The 20,610-nt window shown below is 38.2% G+C and overlaps 1 protein-coding gene across 1 annotated transcript in view; it reads left to right on the top strand.

Moving 5' to 3' along the window:
* Window positions 1–20,610, top strand: part of MEGF10 (multiple EGF like domains 10) — a 104,778-nt gene that overhangs the window by 34,559 nt on the left and 49,609 nt on the right. Inside the window, exons 6-7 of the mRNA XM_035310084.1 lie at window positions 5,273–5,365; window positions 19,889–20,135. Coding sequence (XP_035165975.1) covers window positions 5,273–5,365; window positions 19,889–20,135 — 340 coding nt within the window. The remainder of the gene's footprint in view (window positions 1–5,272; window positions 5,366–19,888; window positions 20,136–20,610) is intronic.

Raw genomic sequence — 20,610 nt, 5'->3', positions numbered from 1 at the left:
TTCTTTTACATTTCCAATCTAAATTAGTTTATGCATTCAAATTTCATTCACAAAATTTGGAGGACTTTAACAGATAAAGAAGCTTATTTTTTTTTCTTGAAAAGGGACATATCTCTTCAAATTACTCTTTCTGAAGACTCTAGGAATCCAAATCAGGATACAGCGGTATTAGCAGAAACGACAAACACAGAGCATGCAGTCATGCATGTGGTATGACTTCTTTTGTTGGAAGTGATTTATGCGAAAGAAATAATACGGAGATTTACTTACAACCCAAAAGCAGCTCTTGTTCAGGTATCACTTTTTTCCTTCTAATATGAATTCTCAGTGCAGTTGATCAGAACTTTATTTATTATGAGATATATTTAATGAGATTTCAGGTACGAAATTTCACAAAATCAGGTATGTCTTCAGGTAGCTGCTTATCTGATGTTGTGACTCATTTGTTTAAAAGCTGAAAGTCTAAATTGGGAACCATAGTGGATTATCCTGGTCATTTACATACATAAATAATTACAGGCAAAATATCTCAAGCTTTTGTTAGTGTTAGTTGATTTACTACTGGCTTTTCAAAGGGAATAAATGACAGATAATATGATCATAAAAATGCATTCATGAACTTCCATTAAAGATAAAAATAGCCTTTTCACATTTGATTACTGGAAATTCTTCTTTATCGTCTTTTAGCATTAGATAATGTAATGCACAGCTGTCTAGATGTTGTCTATGGTGACTTATCATTAAATAACTTCATATCACTTTCTTAATCACAGAGTGCAGATTCATAAAATGCCATTCAGAAATTTCAAGTCTTATCATATTCCACTCTTCATACATGCTCTAGTTCAGAAGTGGAAGTGGCATGAGACACTGGAGTTACTCCACTCAGCTGTGATACTTTAAGTAGGTATCACAGCGGAGGAGCAATCTGCATTTCCAGCACAGGTGGTATGGTGGAGCCCATCAGCATATAAGTAGGTGTTTGAATTGTAATCTTCTCTTGAGTTGAAGCACTCCCTCCCTTCATTGGTATCAGTATGAGCCACGTAATCAGCATGTAAAAATGGCAACTTGATCTAAGATTGCATTACACATGCTATGCTTCTGGCACGACTGACTTAAACCCCCTTAGCTATGGTGCTGCAGCGTGTCTGTGATTATTTTTTTGTGAAGCCCTTGCCTCACATTGCTTTCAGCTTGCTGTACTAGTTGTGTTGATGATCTGCACGGATAACACGTGTCTTTTCATGTCGATTCACATTGCTGAGTTTTCTCAACAGGGCATTATCATTTGGTTGGGTGCAGAAATACCAGTGTCTGCAAGTGAGTTAGGAACAGAGCCGCAGGTACACTTGTGTCGGGGGAGTGGGCAGCCCCCTCCTGCACGTGGTGTTTTGTAGATACTTCAGGTTGGCTGAGGATACTCTGTAGTCAGAAAAAGCAAATCTACCTTCTGTGTTTAAGGAAATGAAAAAGATGTGACCTGCTGAAATACCTACAAGTTGGATCAGGCAAAAAATTAGGGAAGATTTTGAAAGAAACAATAAGACACAGAAGAAAAAGGAAAATAAGATAAAAAGGCAGATATGCAAGTATAAGCTCTGATTGCTTTTCATATTTTAATTGATTTTCCTTTGCAAAAGAGTAAGGTATGACTTATGCAATTTACTGCTGTCCGTGAATTATTGGTGCTTCTTTACATTGCTCATTACCAAAGAGACTTCACATTAAGTTGTTCTTCCCATAAGTATTTTCTTACATCTTGTCTACGAGAAAAGTCTCTCTGTTCCTGATGTAGTTCAGGTCTTTTCAGCTTGATAGCTCTCACCTTACATGCTTTTTAATGTCATGTAGTAAATTGTGGTTCTCTTGTCCCAATGTTCAGTAAAATAATCTTGGTATATATGCTGTCTCTTAGGAATGTTAACTACGATTCAGTTAATAAGAATCAGTTAGCCTAGGGAGTGTCTGGAAAGTAATTTTGTTTGGTTAGAAAGTAGGTATATCCAGAATATAGAAGGAAATTGCTCATTGATCAGTTATATTTTGGGGCAGTAAGTAACTTAAAAAAGAAATAAAGGAATACTGTATAATTATTTTTTATAAATCTTGAACATGTTTGAAACATGTTTGGCTTTTGTTTAACTTCTTCAAAGTAAAGAATTTCATGTCACCCTTCTCAGAGAAAGAAATTTATGTATTTGTGTGCCATATATATATAATTTTAAGCGATCTTTATTACGTTTATTTGGAAACAACGGTATTTACATTTTAAGAGGTCTTTCATTGGTCCTTATCCCATGTTTTTTAATTGCTGAAGTTAGCAGAGGTTTGGCTGTCAAAAAATGTATACAGTGGTAATGATGCTGGGTAATGTGTGTTGGTATTCAGTAAGTTTTTCAAACATGCACACAGAGCATGTATGTGCACTGCTACCTCCTGTAGTCTTATGGTTTACTAGGAAGATGTTTCACGCAGTTGGTTTAGGGAGAGCTTCAGTGCCCATGTCACCACTTATTAGGCAAGTATCTTCAAAGATGTAAGATCACCCGTATGGTGGACCAAGGGAAACCAGCTGATGTGATTTTTTTGGACTTCAGCAAGGCTTTTGACACGGTCTCCCATAGGATCCTACTGGACAAAATGTCCACCATACAGCTAAATAAAAACATCATACAATGGGTGAGCAATTGGCTAACGGGCAGGGCCCAAAGGGTTATGGTAAATGGGGCTGCGTCAGGCTGGCGGGCGGTCACTAGTGGGGTCCCTCAAGGCTCCATTTTAGGGCCGGTACTTTTCAATATTTTTATAAACGATCTGGATGTAGGAATAGAAGGTATTTTGAGCAAGTTTGCTGATGACACCAAACTTGGAGGAGTCGTGGACTCGAATGAGGGTGGAAAGGCCTTGCAGAGGGATCTGGATAGGTTGGAGAGCTGGGCGATCACCAACCGTATGAAGTTCAATAAGAGCAAGTGCCGGGTCCTGCACCTGGGACGGGGAAACCCTGGCTGCACGTACAGACTGGGCGATGAGACGCTGGAGAGCAGCCCCACAGAGAGGGATCTGGGGGTCGTGGTAGACAGCAAGTTGAATATGAGCCAGCAGTGTGCCCTGGCAGCCAGGAGGGCCAACCGTGTCCTGGGGTGCATCAAGCACGGCATCGCTAGTAGGTCAAGGGAGGTGATTGTCCCGCTCTACTCTGCGCTGGTGCGGCCTCACCTCGAGTACTGTGTGCAGTTCTGGGCACCACAGTATAAAAAGGACATGAAACTGTTGGAGAGTGTCCAGAGGAGGGCGACGAAGATGGTGATAGGCCTGGAGGGGAAGACGTACGAAGAACGGCTGAGGTCACTGGGCCTGTTCAGCCTGGAGAAGAGGAGGCTGAGAGGAGACCTCATCGCAGTCTACAACTTCCTCGTAAGGGGGTGTCGAGAGACAGGAGACCTTTTCTCCATTAACACCAGTGACAGGACCCGCGGGAACGGGGTTAAGATGAGGCAGGGGAAATTTAGGCTTGACATCAGGAGGGGGTTCTTGACAGAGAGGGTGGTTGCACACTGGAACAGGCTCCCCAGGGAAGTTGTCACTGCACCGAGCCTGTCTGAATTTAAGAAGAGATTGGACTGTGCACTTAGTCACATGGTCTGAACTTTTGGGTAGACCTGTGCGGTGTCAAGAGTTGGACTTGATGATCCTTAAGGGTCCCTTCCAACTCAGGATATTCTATGATTCTATGATTCTATGTAAGTAATTCATATCTAGATGTAAAACTAATGGAGTTGTGGGATGTATTATTTAGCCATTATTTCCATAATAGATAGAGAACAATGAAATAGCTTTGGGAGCATTAATACACATTAACATTTTTATCTTTTGACATTTGAAAATACATATTCTCCCTGTTGAAGGTCATTTTAACACACATCTGAAAAGTAGCTTATTAAACATAAAAGTTGCAAAGGAAACCTAAAGGCTGTAATATGTAATTAGTGGCTCGGATCCCAGATAACCAATGATTTAAGTAATATATACTGTTGATCTCTTTGTGGCTTTCTTTCTTTGTGACCACACAAAATATAAAGATGACTGTCCTGCTTCATCATGTTTAATTAGAAAAAATATCACAGGAAATTTTGCAAGTATTGACCCAATTATTATATAACAGTTTCAATCTGTTTAGAACAGAAATGATTTGTTTGTAGTCTCATTAAACTTCTTGTAAATACCAACTTTGTCTTTTCCCCATTGTTCACCTTGTATTCATTGGTACACTGATCACATTCCTGTCATTTTTTTTTTTTTTTTTTTTTCTGGAAATGTAGGTACAAAGAAAATTCTCATCCTATTCACATTTTTTAAGTTTTATTGTTGTTTGTACTGGATTACTGGATGGAAATGATTCCAGTGTATATATTTTGGAAGGCTGAGGGCATTTCCTTATGAATATGATGCCAACAAAGTTGATGGTTGCCAGTTCTTCCTCTTCAGTGTATTATGAGTCAGTTATGTTGGTGTGCTGGATATAGAAGCCATTTCAAGTTTTCTTTGTGTCAAAATGAGGTGTCAAATAAGCCTTCAAAAATACAATACAAGCCTTCAAAAAGACAGTAAGCTTCAAAATAAGCCTTAACTGCAGAACCACACACATACATTCTTGAAAATCATAACAATAAAAAAAAAAAAAAAAAAGAAAACTTTTAAGCAGCTCCGCTTATCATTTATTAAAAAGGTTGCAGTGATTCATAGGGTTTGTACCTTGTGCCTTACCTTAGGTGTCATCAGTGTTTTGCTGTGTTTCATTTGAACTATGCAACCATTCATTAAAATACTGACGTGTTGCAAATCATATTTTGTCCATGCTGTTGCAAGAGAACCATGTTTTTTGCTTGCAGTTTTTCCTCTTTCTTAGTGTAAAGGTTGTCACCCTTGCTCAAGCAAGGCCACCAAGAGCAAGCTGGCCATGACCATGTCCAGGCAGCTCTCTAGCCTAAATTATACTATGAATGTTTTTTCATTAAGTGTGGACAATTTTCTCTTTGTTGAATGCAGAAGTATTTGAGCAGCACCAAGCCGGTTTAGTTGAATCCTTCAAAATAAGGAAAAATGGAAGAGACAGAAGTCAGACATTATTTTGAAGAGCAGCCATCAAACATTAGTGTGCTAATATTTATTTTACTTTTAAATGGTATTTGAGGCATGAAACATCTGGAATGAGAGTAACTTTTGAAGAGTTGTAATTTACTTTTATTTTTATTTCTTTCTTTGACAGCTCACTGTGCTGACAAATGTGTCCACGGTCGCTGTATGGCTCCAAACACCTGTCAGTGTGAGCCTGGCTGGGGAGGACCCAACTGCTCCAGTGGTGAGTTTTCACCTGCTTCTGCCTGTCTTGGGCTCTTTGCACTGTGTTGTCCTCTATTTTGGGCGGATTATCACTGATCCTGTGCTTGGTCTTCTGGTCAAGGCGTTTGTTTTGAGTTATCAGGTTACTACGTGCGGTCTGATTTTTTTTTTCATTTACTTGAAGACAGTGTTACCTTGTACCAGCACCAAATGTCTTGAGCTATTTTGTGCTCAGAAACATTCCAAGAAGTACAGATCTTAGTATCTGGAGTAAGTAAATAAAGTTATATTTGAACGGTAAAATTTTATTTTTTTTAATTTTCTTGCTCCGTGAAGAATAATGGTGCAAGGTCATGTATAAGAGCTATAAGTAAATCTTCCAGACAACCCTATCATCTTCCTTTTTCTTCTTTCTTCTTCCCTTTTTTTTTTTTTTTTTTCCAGCTGTGTTCTTCTCTTGCATTAATACTTCTTCCTTGTTTGCTCAGTCTCTTTACATTTTTTCTCTCACTTCAGTCATCTTTCTCCAACTATCTTCTCCTTCCCCTTTGCCATAAGAGTGTGTGCAGAAAAGAAGGGAAGCAAGAAAGAAGTATCGAGGACGAGTCTGGGACACTCTGGTATGGTGTCCTGGTTGATGTATGGCTTCAGTCACACATCAGCCAGCTGGTGTTTATACTCAATAAAGAAATTATGAAGGTGGAGGCCAGAGCACACTTGATACAAGAACATAGCAAAACCATGGAGCAAAGTACTAAAGTAATAGCAATTGATGACGTGTTTAGGCATTGCAATGTTCTAGACCCTCTGTATGTGAAACCATGTGCTGCAGTTGAGGAGCCAGGCTAATAAGACAATGGGTCTTGACAGAGGGCAGAAATCCCTCCATAGTAGGAGTGGCATCTTTGTGTACTGTCTCTTCATCTGTCAAAGGTAAAAAATTGCACAAATTATTTTTTCCTTTTACCCAAAATAGAGTTTCTCAGAGTAATTCTGTATTTTTGCTCATTATAACAGGTTATTTATTCAGTCTTTCTACTCCCCTTCAAAAGATCTTTGGAAATGTTATGTTTAGTCTAACACTAAACCATGTACTTCATTACAGTCAAGTTCAAAGTAGGTCACTGCTAGTGACTATTCACTTGAAAGGAATGTATTTTTTAGTCAACAATAAAAAATATGTTTATAATTTAAATTTCACAGACCATATAAAAATATAATTCATAAAACAGAGCATATGTCTTGCATAGCTATTATGCTACCAGTTTACTTAGTATGGGATTCCTGTAAAAAAAATAATAACTGTGAAAAACAGATAATCAGCAGTACAAAAATATTTTTGGTTATATTTTCACCCTTGTTTTTTTCACTTAATAAAAATATGGATTATTATTTTTTTTAGCAAGATACTTTAGTGACTCTGCATCTGGAACTGATCATGTGTTGCTTTGGCAGCTTATTTTGTGAAATATGAGAGAGAATTAATAAATTACATGAAAAATAACTTGCTATTTTAAAATTACTGCATTTGGTGTATAGTCTTAGTATATACTTATAAGTGCTTCTTTTCATAAACAGCTCTAAAGAAGCAGCAAATTTTGCTTAAGGCATAAAATGGAAAGAGTTGGCTTTGCAATGTTATGGTAATGCTGATCTTAATCTCGTGTGCTGAATTGTAAAAGGAAATTGTCAAAAAATGTTATGTTTCTTTCTGAAAGCCTTATGAATTGAGCTCCTCTGTAACTAATCAAATGTACAAAAGAAACGTGTATCACTATACAACCTAGAATGAGGAAATACTTTTATTTATTGAAATTTCCAAGTTTGAAACTCATTGACTGGGCAATTTTGATGAGAGGGGAATCTCTAAATCTCTTCAGAAATAATCCTTCCTCTCACAGGAGTTTGCAGAGACCATTTCCCTTACCTGTTTGGCATAATTCATTCTGAATACGTGCGGCTATTTTCCCGTGCTTCTTCCTCAGTTCACTGCCTTTTACTGCTTGTCACGGCAGTCTCAATAGCAAAAATACTTTCTAGTGTGAATACACAACAGGCCAAAACTGAAAGAGCCTTTGTTCAAGCACTTTTGAATAGTGTGATCTCTTGAGAGTTTTGTGATCCTCTGAAGGCTTCGGCATGACGTTAGAGCTAACTGGAACTGCAGAAATTTGTTTCAGATTGCTAGTGTGGCCCTGGAAGGGGGTAGGTTAAGGCGGGGGATAGTTTTGTTCATATGTTACTGGGAGATTTGGCTTGGAATTTGTCCCATTCCATGCACACAAATTTAAGTAAGATGTTGCTTTCACTGGATTGTCCTTTTGAGCGTGAATGCTGCTGTTTGTTGCTAACCATGTGTGATTTACTTGTCCATGTGTCTGAGAGCTACAGTGCAGATCACATCAAATTGTAGAGCAGACAGTAGTCTTGGAAAGATAAGTTGAATCTCTGGCACTGGCTCTTACTGTTGCTTGCCCTGTGTAGATTTTCACATTTTGCTTTTAATTGTATTTTCTGCCTGATCCCTGACTTGATTAGTTTTGGTGACAGAAAGGCACAATGTTTTAGTAACAGAAAGGCACAAAAAGGAGCTTTATTTTTGTAATCATTTCTGTCGATACAGTAAGTTATTAATTAAAGCAAAATACATATAAATTGCCATACTGTATTAATATGTATCATATAAACACCTGATTACTTAATTGAGTAATGAAGAAGGAACAATGGTTAAAAGACATGCCAGTACTTTCGTAGGGCAGGTAGTGGTTACTGATGACCAAATAAGATAGTGTGACTGAAAGGGGGAAACTATTCTCAAAGTGTGAGATCCTAGGCAAACTCAGATTTAGAACTCTGTTTATTTTCATGGACACAACTACCATGGAAGCAACTGTTTGCTACCTTAGCACAGAACTTTTCATAAAACTTCAGAACTAAAGATTTTCTTCCAAAATACGATTCTGTATTGGGATTGATTATTCCCCTTACAGAGGAATTTCATTTGTAAGTATCTGAACAACACAGCTAGACCTGTTGCATCATCTGTCCATCTGCCAAATCACACCCTGTGCTTTATCTGTTGTTTCTCAGTTCTATTTACCCACTTTGTTTAAAACAAATTTTTAAACCATATGCTGTGGCTTCTGTATTACAGTGGATTCTGTATTATAGTGGTGGTAATTGCAGACAAGTGCTTCCTGAACACTGTAATATTCTCTCTAAAAGTGATAGTAATTGCATGGACTAAATTGGTGTATTGTACAATAAAAGCTGGGTAATTAAGCTGCCTCCCCTATCTTTGCACAGCATTATGTGCTATGGTCTAATAAACTTGTCAGGGACTAAACTTTTTGGTAGACTCTCATTTCCTTTTGTGGCAACCTTTACATCCCAATAGCTTAGGTCAGCGGCTGCTTTCAGTTCAGGGGAAAGAGGGATAAAGATTTAAGTAGAATACTCTATCAATGTCTCTGAGGCTGTCCTCCTTCAGTGCTTATTTCTAACCTAACCCTCAGCTCTCCTGCCTTCACATCCTCTGCCTTTCTGAAAACCTTATTATCCCACCCAAGAAAAACGTATGAGTGGATGTTTTCTTCTGTGTGTAGAACGTGGGTCATGTTTTATGAATTTGACTAATTAAATATCTCCTTGGAGAATGTTACCTCTGTGAAATGTATTTTTTTTCTTCAGGCCCTTTTTTTTTCCTAATTAAAGGTATTACAGCCTATTAGATGGTATTTGCTTGGAGTGAATTTCAGTGGGAATTGATGAAGGAGATGATGTTAACATACATCCATCTGAAAAAAAACACAGCAAGTACTTGAAATGGGATGTCACTCATTTACAGAACACTTCCATTTTAGCAGAAGGATAAAAGCCATATAAAACAAGTTATTCTAATAAAGATTTACTGGCTGAGCACAGTAGACAGATTAATGACAAATGAGTGGACAGAAGAGATGTTGAATGTGTACCTTGAAGTGAATCAGTCAGCACAAACAGCACACTCTCAGCACCACTTTGAAGTGTTTTTGAACTTCAGGAGTTGTAAGTTGAATGATCCTGGGGAGAAGGACAAAAATCAGAAAGGGACACATATGTTTATAGATGAAAATTGTGAACAAATAAATTTTATTGAAAAGAAACCAAGCAACCAAACAACCCCAGTCTTTCCCTTCTAAATTAGATTATGGTTTGTATCAGATTTTTAAATTGCATGTGTCAGGTTGGGTTGTTATATGTTATAAGAACATTTTTGACTATGCGCTGTGTATAGAAGTCTTCTGTAAAAGTTGCTAAGTGTAGTGATAGCTGGCTATCTAGATGTGTAGAGCAGATCAGACTATGTTTTCCATTTGTAGATTACATGTTCTGCCCATTTTCTTTTCTCTTATTGGAACAGTATCTTGCTGTAATGCATAATATACAGACCCCATTCATCAGTTTCGAATGTGTGCAAGTTAGATACATATGCAGCCTAATGTGTATCCCCCGTAAAGCAATCATGACATTCACTTTGTTTTTCTTCTTATGCCCAGTAGTCCACAAATAATTCCTTCAAAATCAATAGGACAATTTCTGAATAAGCTGGAGCAGAAGCAAAAGGCCAAAATCAATATTTCACTGGCATGTCTGCAAGGAATATAGCCTTCCCCATCCCCAGCTGGCTTGAGTAGTAAGGCAAAAAGGGAATGACATGTATTCCATTTTGGTTTATGACAAGTATGCTAAGACTGTCTATGGAAACATGAATATGCACTTTCTGTTCTGTTGTGTAATCTCAGATTTGTTTGAATCATTGGATTTCGTTTGTAATTTAATTCTGTTGGTGATTAATACAATAATATTGGGACTATATAGTCTGAAGGCATGGAGGTAGAACAAGTAGCTTTATGGCATTAATCAGTTTGGCTCCAGAGTTTTATAAACCATGAGAAAAGAACAGTTTTGTTTTTTTCTTTAGTGTTTCAAGCTGAGCGTTTAAAGCTGTCAGCTCAGAAAAACATCCTTGTACCTTTAAATACACCTGTTAAGGAAAGGTAGAGTAGCTCTGCTACTGTCAGATTTTATTTACTCTTGTGGATGTTTATAAAGTTTACTAATACCATGAAAATCTCGCTGTTTTCTTCATGGCACTTGGCAGATGCAGGATATGGCAGAAACTGGATCCTTTGGCATAGCTTCTGTGAGACACTCACGTGAGTTGCAGACACTGCCAGTTTCTCAGTGGAGCTTGTAATATCCATTAACCCTGAAGAGGTGGATGTCTGAATGTTTTCTGCAGACAGCTTTGCACTCCAAATAAAACAGCCCCCAAATTTCAGGTGCCAGACAAGGTGCCTAGGAGCATCTCATACACTTGACAACACAACTTGTGAATCTTGAATGCTTCTAAGGCATTGCTTTCTGCTTTGTTTCTCAAAAACATTTGAACTGAGAGCTTGCAAGATACACATAGAGAGCCTAGTTCTTCCTTAATTTTTCTAAGCCATTCAACAGGCAGTTGGAATAAGTTCTGGCTTTAATCACATGTTGGTGCTACAGAGGGTTAATTCACAGAACTTTGTAACTGCTAAACACACTAGTGAAACTGCAGAGTGTCCTGATGTGGAGCCATTTTTTTTTTTTTTTTAATGGAAAATGTAGAGAATTAGTTCATTCAAGTAATTTAGAACCCCCCTCCTGCCCCTCAACTTCAGAATGGCCACATGTAAATGCACTGTGTTAGCAAAAGTGACAGAACATCATAAACAGTCTTAAACTTTTCATATTATTCATATGCTTCCTATAGTTTTCACATCCCTTAGGTAGAACTTCAATAATTCCCTAACTGACTTAGCAGTTTTGCCAGCTGAACAATTTATTTTCTCCTCCAACAAGGCTAGCATCTTTGGGATGAGAGACCAGCCCACCAGCAAGGGAGGACAGGTGCTAACAGGGAAAACAGGTATTAATGCAAGTAGCTATCATGTTCATTGTCAATGAAGTCACTACAGTGGTACCATGGTAGGTCATATCAAAATTCCCAGTGCTACACAGAAGCTGTGCTTTTCTGGAGTACAACAATGCACTTAGAATTATATTATTATAATTTTTCAGATCATTTCTATAAAACAAGTGAGTTTCGAAGTTCTAGGGAAATTGATAGGATTTATAGGATGCTTCATTTTTTTGCTGAATTACCATTCTAGTCTTGAAGTGAAAGCATAAATGAAAATGTGTCTTCTACTAAACTGAGTTATCAGTTAAAGGATTTATTTAAATTGAGATTTACTGAAAAAAGCACTGAAGTAAGTGGCGATAGTTTTATTCATTTGTAAAAAAATCTGGATCAGAGAAACCTTTCATTTTGTCTTTGACCAATTTTTTAAACTCAGTGTATTTGTGGTGTTTACCTGAGTTGATTTGTTGGATAAGCTCTGTGTGGTTTTGTTTTGATTTGTTTTGTTTTTCCAGTAACAATGCAGAAGTATTTTTAGTATTAGTTTCTTTTCAGTCTGTTTTATATATTTAGTCACTGGCTCATTTAGCAGGTTTTCAAACATGTGAAGGATAACATTTTCTACTAACTTAACAATTAAGATGACCTTCAAGTTACTGGGGAGAAAAAAAAAAAAAAAGAAAAAAAAATGAAAAAGGCTAATTTATGGTCATACATGGAGATTTGTGGAATATCAGAATCACGGACAACAATCTATTTTATACAACACAATCTTTGTAGCTTTTCTTATAACAGTGATTATTTTTAACACATTTTATCTCAGTAAATTGAACACCAAGAGCCATCTGTATGTGTTTTCCCTAGCCATTATCCAGACTTGTGTTCTGATGTCCAAAGCACTTTAAAGAGTCTTCTGAAATTTATGGCATGTGAAAGGCATATAGTTCCAGTCTTTTATAGGATCTGAAAAACACATTTTCATTGTTCTTCCACTTCACGGATCAAAAGGCTTTTACAAAGTAATAAAATAAAGTAAAATCCCTAAATTAAATTAAAGCTCAGCATTTTGAATAAAAATCCTTTCTTTTGCACAAAACAAAAAGGAAGAATGAAAAATATGCCACAGGGTAAAAAGCCTTCAATAAGAAATGAAATCAGATAGAAACAAAAGACTCAAAGGAAATTCAGATGTAATAGAAAGTGTGTGTTCAGGAAAAAAACAAACAAACAAAAAAAAAAAAACGCATTTTTGTGTCTGGGTTGTAGGCATACTAAGTCTTTTACTAAAAGTCAATGATATTTTATAATTATTATAAGTGATTCTCTGCAGGAAAAGATTTGTCTTTTGATATGTATGTGCATGTATTTTCATAACATCCTGAGGTGGCTAGAACAGCATATCCAAAAATATATGGGAAATAATCTCATGTTTTTATTAAATCAGACTTTGAAACTTTTCTAGAGGATATTTTTATTCTTGTTTTCAGAATAGCCAGGTTTGTTTTCTGGCCTTTTAGACTCATCTCTGAAATTTTTGTTTTTCATGTTCCATGTTTACTGTCTTGCAATCTGTGCTGACATACAGGTTGTTGGCACTAGGGGCTTATTGCATCTTGTCAACTTTTGAACATACTTGGTTATTATAGATTTCAGAATCTGCAGAACTTGAATTTTATTTGGTTTTAATTCCACTTGGGAGATAAATTACCCTTCAGGAATGTTCTAAGGGAAACAAATGCCATCAGTTTAGATCCACAGCTAACCAAACCATAGTATCAGAGAATAGTTTTAATGCTCTATAAACTTTCCAGTAAGGTTGATCTGGATTTAGATTAGTGACAACTTTGATATTTTTGTCATGGCTTTTGCTTAGTGAATCAACAGATGTTCTAAACGCAAACAGGCTCAGAAATAAAGATCATTAAGAGGAGCATCTGCGTGGCTATGACTTTTCCTGTCCATATCAGCAAAGAGTAATTGAGGATCCATAAAGCGTTATCACACTTAGTTTTGTATAGACCAAAGTTACATAATGTATTAACATAAATATAATGTATTAACATAAAATATGGTCTGACTGCTGTTATATCAAGAATATATATTCTTTCCTGACAAGAAGTTTATTGATCTAATTTTCTGACAAACTTTAATCTGGAGTCTGGTGTATGCCATGCCTTTGCAAATCTTCATACTATAATTATGGCATTCTCCTTGGGGAAAAGAGTGAACACATGTTCTTGGATGCAACACATGAATTAGAACTGAATTTCCTTTTTCCTGTCCACAATTGGAAGTTAGATGGGGCATCTGTTGTTAACGGAGAAAAGGGAAGTATGTGTGCATCTCTTTATTGAGGTCCTCAGAAGGATAGATGAGATGAGTGGCTATTTCACCTATGAATGGAAACACAGCCTTCATAAAAAGTCATTCTGTTTTGTTGTTAATTTCTTACTGAGATCCATCAGATTCTACTCAATACTGGATATCTGAGATATTAGTTCTATTAACATGTATTTAGGCTAAGACAAGCATTTTTATTTTTTTCACTTCTGTAGTCGAGGAAAAAGAAGTTAGTCCAAATTCAAAACTATGGATAGCTTTTGAGTGGTTTGTGACCAGATTGTCAGTGGTTTACTCCTTTAGATACATCAAAGCTTTCTCAGTGTTTGTCTGCTTCATTAACATCATCTTTTATTGGCTGTTAGTAGCTGTTATTCCCTGATATTCAGAGTCATAGAATGGTTTGGGTTGGAATGGAATTTAAAGACCATCTAATTCCACCCCTTTCCCTCCCCCCCCCCCCCCCCCCGGGAAGGACCCCCTCCTCTAGATCAGGTTGTCCAATGCCCCATCCAACCTGGCTGTGAACACTTCTAGGGCTGGGCATCCACACCTTCTCTGTGCCAGTGCCTCACCATCCTCAAAGTAAGGAAGTTCTTCCTAATGTCTAATTTAAATCCCCCTCTTTTAGTTTAATGCCTTTCCCCCTTGTCCTATCACTTCACTCACTGACAAAAATTCCCACCCCAGCTTTCCTGTACCTCCCTTGTAGGTACTGGAAGTCCACTACAAGATCTCCCTGGAACTTTCCCTTCTCCAGGCTGAACAACCCCAACTCCCTCAACCTGTCTTTGTAGGAGAGGTGCTCCAGACCCTTGATCATTCTCTTGGCCCTCCTCTGGACTTGTTCTAATACATCCATGTCCTTCTTGTGCTGGGTGCCCCAGAGCAGAACGCAGTACTCCAGGTGAGGTCTCATGAGAGCAGAGAAGTGGGGGACAATCACCTCCCCAGCCCTGCCAGCCATACTGCTTTTGATGCAGCCAGGATACTGTTGGCTTTTCTGGGCTGCAAGAACACATTGACAGCTCATGTTGAGCTTCTTGTCAACCAACACCAATAATGCAAGTCACCTGTGGACATTCCTATTAATGTTACTCTCTTCTTATTTATATCCTCTGTTCCAAAAGACTGGAATACTTTTTAAACAGGGTACGTTACAGTTGAAATACTCTTAGTTGTAGATGATGGTGGTTCCTGGAGCCCTTGTGGACATCTTTTCTGTCCCTGCAGAGTAGTCTTAGACTCCTTCTGCAAGAAACAATACAGAATAGAATGTTGCTTCTATCCTATAGAACCTGTCATTGAAGGAAAAGAGGTAACACAAAGCTCAAAACACATAGGAAATGAGGAAGGAAGCAACGCTGACAAATGACCATAGCAGATAGTGATTTCAATGTACTTGCTACTTAACGTCTACTTTTTGTGGACTTCATGGGAAGGAGGAGTTATAAGGTAGGGACATGGAGAAGGGCAACATGACAGTTTTATAGCTTGGGGTTGTGGTGAGCTGTGCCAAGTTGCGGAGGAAACTTGAGAAGCAAGAAAGACAGTGGTCTGAAAATGTAACATCGGGGCTAATGTCATGGACAGTGTAAATGCTGTGGTTTGTATTTGGATACTGAATGAGAAATGATAGATGAGGGGTAGACCAGAGAGGCCATGAAATAAGGACAAGTCAATAGATACCTGAGAGTCAATGGAGGGTTGCAAAGGGAGGTGCAAAGATTTAGTCCTTGGCGTGGCAGCCTAGAAATGAAGAAAGGACAGCCACAGATATTACAGGCAGCTTCCGTTTGTTTTACATACTGGAGCAAGGAAAATGAACTTCCATTTAGAAAAGGCTGTGATTCCTTGAACATAAATGAAGAAATTTTGCTGATGTTTTGAAGAGACAGAGAGAAAGGAATTCTGCATATTTGCCACTGTTTATTTATTTTAAATTTGTATTTGACAATATTGTTTTGCAATAAGAGAGTGGTTTAATATGTTTCTGCCACTTGTGGAAGGGAATATTGTTTTGTTTTAAAAGATTGTAATAATATGATACCCTACTGCTGTGCAGTAAGGGTCTCCCTTGTTCTGGCAACAACATTATTTCCAAAAACACAGAACAGCGTTTTGCTGTAGAAAGGCCAAGATATGTAAACCAAAATAAAATCTTGGTGCTACATGTTGGACAGTTGCAAAAAGCAATGGTAAGAAAAGTATAGTTTTGCTATGATTTTTTTCCTTTTACCTCCCCATTAGCCAAAAGGAAGACAAAAGGAGAAGGAAGTTTAGATTTCAAAACAAACAAAACATTGACTGACTTGAATGTGATGTTATAAAGGGAGCTATAGCATACTTAAAAGGTAGTTGTAAGTCAGAGTTTCTAAAGAGAATTTTCTTTTGAAATGTTCCTTGACTTCATTTGATAGCCTTATTTTGTTCTCATTATGGGCCATTCTTTACAGAAGTATAGAATTATAGGTGATCAAGGTGGGATTGTCGAGAATACTCACGCATTCACTTTTTTTTTTTTGCCTTCCAATGAAATCAACTAAAAATTAAATGAAATCAACTAAAAAAAGGGACAGAAAAAAATGACAAATATGCAACCACATTTTGTTAAAAACATCTTTGTTTAGAAGGAGCAGAAAGAAGTTACCTAATTCTTCAGATAAGCTTCTAATTATTGTAGAAATGAATATTCTGTGATACAAGATATCAGGGCTCCCTGAACCCAAATTTGCAAGTCACCAGCCACTCTCAGAAACAAACCATTTGCATAAAACCACATCTAGCCTCATATAATAACGATGTGAGTTAAAATTATAGGAAATACACAACTTTAATTTTTTCAAAATGCTACAAAAGGCCCAAGAATGACTGCAATTTGCATCACAGATTTTAATTTATTTATTTATTTATTTATTTTCCCTTGAAAGTTTTTTTGTTGTTGTTTGTTTGTTTGTTTGTTTTTGCACTTGAGTCCTTGAGCTTCTCCTTGTTCCTAAAATCATCATTCGGCACTCAGTTTGAGAGAGCATTTCTTTATGTCTGCAGACTGTATTATCTTAGATTTTCAAACCATTCTTGCTTATTTTACACGAGGGTTTATTCAGTGTGCAGTCCTTATTGCCAAAGGCACGCTTTCGCTTTCACCGAGCATCCTTTTGAAGGAAAAGTTCTCTGTATGGTATTTGTAGCACTGTATGACATGCACTGCATGTACCGTGGAGGTTAAAAAGATGCTCCCAGATGAACAGAATTCATAAAAAGAAAAACGGCAGCAAGATGTGGCATCAATACCACAGTGTTGTTAAACATTTCCTTTGATGCTTTTTTTCCCCAGCGGTGTAAGATGAAGGTAGGGAGGATCCCAGGAATCTCCTACAAAAACTGTTAGTGAGCATTACAGCTAGCTGTCTTGTCTGTTTAAATCAGAAAAAACTTGGGGTGAATACAACATAGGTGAAAAGGGGAAGGAGAGTGACCTTTCTAGGAATGGTGCTCTGCATGAAACAGCAGTATCAGGCAAGATGTATATGAGAAATACAGAAAATTAACCCTGGTTTACAGATTGGGTTTTGCATTTCTGCAGTATTGAGTCTGTTTTCAGGAGTTAGTGGGGCTAAGATGCATTGTCTTTATGTTCAAACCATTCCAAACAGAGGATTCCTCTCTCTACTTTGCTTCTATTTCATGCATACCCTCTGCTGAGACAGATGATGTACAACCTCAGCTCTGTTCAGAAGCCAGGAGCTGGCACTTGGGTGTGTGTGTGCATGTAGTGTTAGCATATGCGCGTGTCTGTGACCTTGGTGCAGTCAGGACAGTGGAGCAGCTATTCTGATTAAACTCCAGCTGACAGTCTGTAACCTGACGATAGTCATTAGCACTAACACTGTCCATACCACCAGATTAGCAGCTGTGCAACTTCCAGTCCTGCTTGCTCAGTTTCTGAATACTAGGAAGCAGCAGAAATAGTCTGGTATTGTGGCTGGTAAAATTAGCTTCCAAAAACTAATTAAAAATAAACAGAACTCACCACAGAAAACATTTCTACCCTTTGCCCTTTTCTGTTTTAATAGTAAAATGCGTATCAGTTTCTGACAAATCACTTTAATTTCCTATGGGGAACTTTATCGATTAGCAGTCAATGGACGTAGAGGTAAAATAAATGATTTATCTGTCTCATTCAAAAATACTGTTTTTTCCCATTAATCCCACAAATTCCTCCACAGCTCTGCCCATAACTCATAGTCAGATACTATGCTGGTGACAGAACTTGCATAATGGACTGTTATGCAGCCACGCTGTGGTATGGCCATCACGATCCTGGTGGGATGCTTCACTGTTGTGATGTAATGAAAAATTACATAGTCAATATTTGTTACCCACCTGGCCATTGCCAGGAGAATGGTCATGAGACTGGAAATTCTATTAGCAGCCATACCATGCTTTTTATTTTAATGATTTCCTGCAAGCATAATGTGAAGATCACGTCAGGAAACTAATAAATTATTATGTGCAGTGCAGTACATGCTCTTGCAGTAAAATAGTCTAGAGAGGTTCAAGTTCACAGACACAGCACGTTCACCTCCAATATCAGTAAATCTGCAGGTGTCAGCAGGATGCATCCAGGGAGGCAGGCTGGGGATGGGGCTGTAAAACGAGCGGAGGGGTACGAGGCTCCTCTGCTTCACAAGTAAGGCAGTCTCTAGGCAATCTCCATGCCTGGGTGTCTGATGCAATGGCAGATGCATGGTGGCTGGTTTTGGTCTGCATGGCTCTGAGACTCATGGTGCTGGTTCTACAAACAGCTATGTGTTGGACTCCTCCATTTCCAGCTGTTGGTGGAAGAACACAAGCTGGATTTTTTGAAACACTGTTGTGTCCTTATATCTAGGGTGGGTTCAGGCCATGTTCATCCTTGAATGAGCTCTGCACTGGAACAGCCATGATCTGTTGGTCAGTCTGAATTCTTCTGTTTATCAGACATCTCAGGACCTCTTTTTTTGTTTTAATTATTATTCCATGAGGAATAACTGAAATTGAAATCATGTATTTTGTTTGGAAGCAGAAGGATGACTGTTACCTGAATCCAGACTAATGTGTTATGTAAAAAAAAAGTATAGGAATCAGAGACATGCAAGTGTCTCAGAAGTCCCACTGCCCTTACATATAAATATATATCTAGTTTGCTGAGGACAATTTGAGAACTGATTAAGCAGATTACATGTTCTGTTCCATGCAGACACTGAAAATAAGCATATACAAGTTGTGAATGAATGTGAGTTATAGTGGGTCAAGGCATCTTGTGGCATGCTGTGTGCCCTAGAGAGCAGTGTGCTGTGTGTATGGTTCAGAACAGAAAATAAGCATCTTCAAATAGGTAAATGGAGAAACTATGGCAGTAATCATATGGACAGTCACTCTGTCAGTTTGAAGGTACTGCTGAGTGCTTATAATTCATACTATGCTTTATGTTGCTCTGCATTTTGTTGTGTGTAGTTGCTCCCAATATCTCTATTAAGCATGTGCATTCTCCTGACCTTTACTGGGGAAAAAAAAAATCTTAAGGAAAAGATTCTTTAGAAGACCTTAATCCCCTTTTATTTGTGTAGCCTAAGTGAACAGCTCCCATAGCTTGATAATTCCTACCCTGAGGATGTGTCTTGAATTACGTCGTCTTACTCTCGGAAAGCGTGCCTGTTCTCTGCCGGGCTTTTTTGCCCCAGGAGAAGATGTGGAGAACAATGCTTGCCAGTCACCAAGGGGAGAGCCCAGACTTCCAGTAGCTGCAATTGAGGCTTTTCTGTTGCATTGCTGTTATCAACAGAACATAAAAATAAAACCAGGTCATTTGACCATGTGATTAGCACATTCCTGTTGAACTCTGGGTGACCTTAATCTTCCGGCTATTTACAGAATTCCCATGTTTCTCACTTAAGAAAAATTTCTTCCTAAACAATGTGTTTTTTCTTTTGATGCTGAAATATCCTAACTGGTTTGCTTAATGGGCTGCATGGGGCAGATGAGAAAAGGTACACTTGAGTGACTGTGATGACGTGTTGGATAACCAAAACTGTAACATCCAGATGTTTTAACACCAAGTAGCTCATTTCTGTTAAGGAGCTGAGGAAGCACCACATAACCATTTCTATTTTTTTCCTTATTTTTTTATTTTTATTTTTATGGTTGACTCACAGTATCTTCAGTGCTCTACAACAAGCTATTACAAAAGGGCTATAAATTGTTCCTTCTGCCTTTCAGCATGTGACCCTGACCACTGGGGACCTCACTGCAGCAGCCGTTGCCAGTGCAAAAACGGAGCCTTATGCAACCCCATCACGGGAGCCTGCCACTGTTCTTCGGGGTTCAAAGGCTGGCGCTGCGAGGAGCGCTGTGACCAAGGGACGTATGGAAATGACTGCCATCAAAAATGCCAGTGTCAAAACGGGGCCACCTGTGACCATGTGACTGGAGAGTGCAGGTGTCCTCCTGGATACACTGGTGCCTTGTAAGCAGAGGGAATATTATATCCTGGGGGGAGGTTAAGGATTTAAATGGGGCTAAAAAGAGAAATAAAGTCTGTAGTAAATTCTGCCACTGAGTTGTTGTTCGTTCTGCTGTGTAACACAGAGAAGCAGAGCTGGCTGAAAGGCCGCTGTGCAAAATGTATTTCAGTGCATCCCCAAGTCCTATGCTAAGTAAAAGCCACAAAAAGTAGCAGCAGGAGCTTCTTTATGACAACCATGAGGATTGTTTGGCTACAACTTTGGAAAACTGCTTTGAAACAGTGATTTGGTTTTAGCCTAGCAGAATATATATTGAGCTTTGTCAGCAGAAGTGAATGAACACCAACCACTGCAGAAAAAAACATCTTTATGAAGAAGTAATTCCTAGATTGTTATGTCTGTTCCACAGTTGTTTTGTTTGTTTGGTTTTGGGTTTGTTTTCATGGATGCTATAGAATATTCAGTTTGCTTGTCTTT

This window comes from Oxyura jamaicensis, chromosome Z (genome assembly GCF_011077185.1).
Source record: "Oxyura jamaicensis isolate SHBP4307 breed ruddy duck chromosome Z, BPBGC_Ojam_1.0, whole genome shotgun sequence".
Classification (NCBI taxonomy): Eukaryota; Metazoa; Chordata; class Aves; order Anseriformes; family Anatidae; genus Oxyura; species Oxyura jamaicensis.
The sequence above is the reverse complement of the archived record's forward strand: the minus strand, read 5'-3'. Positions and strand labels throughout refer to the sequence as shown.